At 37.1% G+C, this 2,688-nt stretch overlaps 1 protein-coding gene across 1 annotated transcript in view; it reads left to right on the forward strand.

Annotated features, from left to right (window-relative positions):
- Positions 346 to 2,688, forward strand: part of LOC107643109 (hydroxyproline O-galactosyltransferase HPGT1) — a 5,038-nt gene continuing 2,695 nt past the window's right edge. The window contains exons 1-6 of the mRNA XM_016346675.2: positions 346 to 804; positions 880 to 943; positions 1,126 to 1,175; positions 1,456 to 1,649; positions 2,312 to 2,375; positions 2,461 to 2,533. Of these exons, the coding sequence (XP_016202161.1) occupies positions 689 to 804; positions 880 to 943; positions 1,126 to 1,175; positions 1,456 to 1,649; positions 2,312 to 2,375; positions 2,461 to 2,533 (561 nt within the window). The 5' untranslated portion in view covers positions 346 to 688. The remainder of the gene's footprint in view (positions 805 to 879; positions 944 to 1,125; positions 1,176 to 1,455; positions 1,650 to 2,311; positions 2,376 to 2,460; positions 2,534 to 2,688) is intronic.

The following is a 2,688-nucleotide window of genomic DNA, read 5'->3' on the forward strand; positions in this document are numbered from 1 at the left end:
AGCAGCTTAGTTAGCTTGTGAGAGGGTCAGAAATGACTTCAATGTTAAGAACCCCGTCAGACATGAAGCCGTTGTTGAACGCGAAGTAGAAGTTACCGTCACCGTCACCGTCTGGCTCTGACCCAATTCACCCAGGTGACGGTGAGAAAGGAGGGAACACCCAGCAAATTCGACGTGCGTGCCTTTAAGTAAGTTTTTTTTTTTTTGGACTTTTTTTTTACGCCTTCGCCCTTCGCACCAAAAGATAAATTAATTCTTGGACCAGCCCAATTATAAGCCCATTGCTCCCTATTATTCAATTTGCTAACATGTTCTTGGCCGAAAGAAAACTTGAAAAAAAAAATTTGCTAATGCAAGATGTTTGGGGACTGGAGAGCTTATTTTGAACTTTGAAACAAGTCATCGCAGTTCGTTCGTTCGTTCTGGCGTTCTGCATCTGACTATCTGAGTTCTCGGTTCTGAGATAGCTCCGTTGAAAGTTGAAACCGAAATAAATAAATAAATAAATAAATTGAATAAAATCAGTTATAACGTCGCGGTCATACTTGTGTAGCTCAAAACGTAAATACCGAAGCGAACCAAAGAAAACAAGTCACCTTGGTTTCTCAAACATCATTTCAGTCTCAATTCCAAAACATAAACAATCTGCAGTTCCAACTTCCATCCATAGATTTGGATCTGAGAAGAAATGCGTAGCCGGGGATCACAAAACCGGCTATCTGGTCACTCTTCCTTTGGATCTCGAGTCTCTGCTCTCATGCTCGCAATGCTTGCTACCATGTCTACTATTTACGTCGCTGGCAGGTCAGTTATTCACTTCTTCTTCGTACTTTCCTCGTGATCTTCAATTTTGAACTCAGTTTCCACTGCCATTTTCAGGCTGTGGCAGGACGCGGAAAATAGGGCGTATTTGATGGAACAACTTGAAAAAAGAACCACTCAGGTAACCGTAATGTTAGATTTCGTGATTCAAGTTATGTTATGTCATACATTGCATAATTGTTATTTAATGCAAGTTATCTCTAATTTAATATTGCTTAGTTTGTGCGAGAGTGCAATTGCTAGTGCGTTTGTTTTTTAAAATTTTAGGATGTCAATGAGGCAGTATAGTTCATACGATTTCAGGGTCAATCCGCCGTATCTGTTGATGATACACTCAAAATTATAGAATGCAGGTACGTTTCTTCTAGTTGCGGGTGATCATGGAGCATTTAGGTGGGTTATGCTCACACCATTAATAAAGTGATATTTCACCTAGGATCCATCAATATCTTGTATATTTATCTGAAATATCAATTTACTAATGGCATGAATATAAATATAATCCACCTAAGTAATCCATGAGCTTCTATTAATTTCTCCATTTCACATGCTGAGTTCAAATTTGGATACAAATGCCCTTTAACCGGTAGGCTATTGCCTGTAGGTATCACTATTTCATTTTTGCTTCTTCAGGGAACAGCGTAAGAAGTTGTCGTCTCTTGAGATGCAACTATCTGCGGCTAAACAAGAAAGTTTTGTTACAAAGAAATTACCAGGAAATGGTCGGAAGCAGCCTACTAAGAAGGTACTTGCAGTTATTGGGATAATGACAACCTTTGGCCGAAAAAAGAACCGGAATGCAATCCGGAAGGCTTGGATGCCAACAGGTACCTTTTCCATTGGTTTGGGTTCCTTTAGCAATGACAATTAGCAGTCAGTTGGATGAAATGGAATGCCTGCTGCTATGCCTATATGAATGAGGGTTTCGAGCTGATTAAAATTCTAGTTTAGCTTCCACTGAATAATCATGACAATAAGGTGTTCTGTTATTGATTTATGTTTTATCTTTTCAATTGTTCCTGACGGAAATGTGTCCAATTACTGCGCTTAGGATGCTTTCCTTGTGAACTTAGAACCCTGTTTTGATAGATGTTTTGAACTGATGTATTGCTGAAAGATATTCACTTGTTATGACGGCTTCAAGAAAGATAGTTTAGAATGGTTTAGAGGCTTTTTATCCATTTGTTTCACATTTTTTTCCCTTTCTTTAGATTTAAATAGAGATTTACCTTGGGTTTAATTTTCAAGTGTGGTTCTTGCTTTCTTAGTATCAAGAAATCCACCTTTTGCTACACCTATTCATTTTTAATCTGCTTAGATGGTTTTCTAATTAGTACTAATTTTTGTTTATAAATGTCGAAATGATTAATTAGTTATGTTCAAATTGAAATTGTCTACTAAGAATATAGGTTGTCTTTTATAGTCTTCAAGCTTTCCTAGTCTATCCTGTAGAACTCTTTTATAAGCACATGGTGATGCCCTCTTGTAGATACTGCTATGAAAACACTTGCTGATCAAAAAGGTATCACTGTGCGCTTTGTAATAGGAAAAAGGTATGACTTTGATAGTTTTAATGCAAGTCTAATGAACGACTGGAACTTTACATTTTTGTCCAATGAACATTTCCTTTCTATGCAGCGCAAATCGTGGAGACAGCTTGGACAAAGAAATTGAAACAGAAAGCAGCCAGACCGATGATTTCATCATTCTGGTATGTTGATTTTTAATAATAGTTTCATGCTAACAGTATTTGATTGTTGACAAATTGACAAGTACAACACAATAACCTTTTTATGTGACTGTAAGGACTTTAATTGAATATGCAGGGCTTAAACAAAAATTAAAGATATTGTGTTGTTTGAGAGA

This window comes from Arachis ipaensis, chromosome B05 (assembly GCF_000816755.2).
Source record: "Arachis ipaensis cultivar K30076 chromosome B05, Araip1.1, whole genome shotgun sequence".
Taxonomy (NCBI): domain Eukaryota; kingdom Viridiplantae; phylum Streptophyta; class Magnoliopsida; order Fabales; family Fabaceae; genus Arachis; species Arachis ipaensis.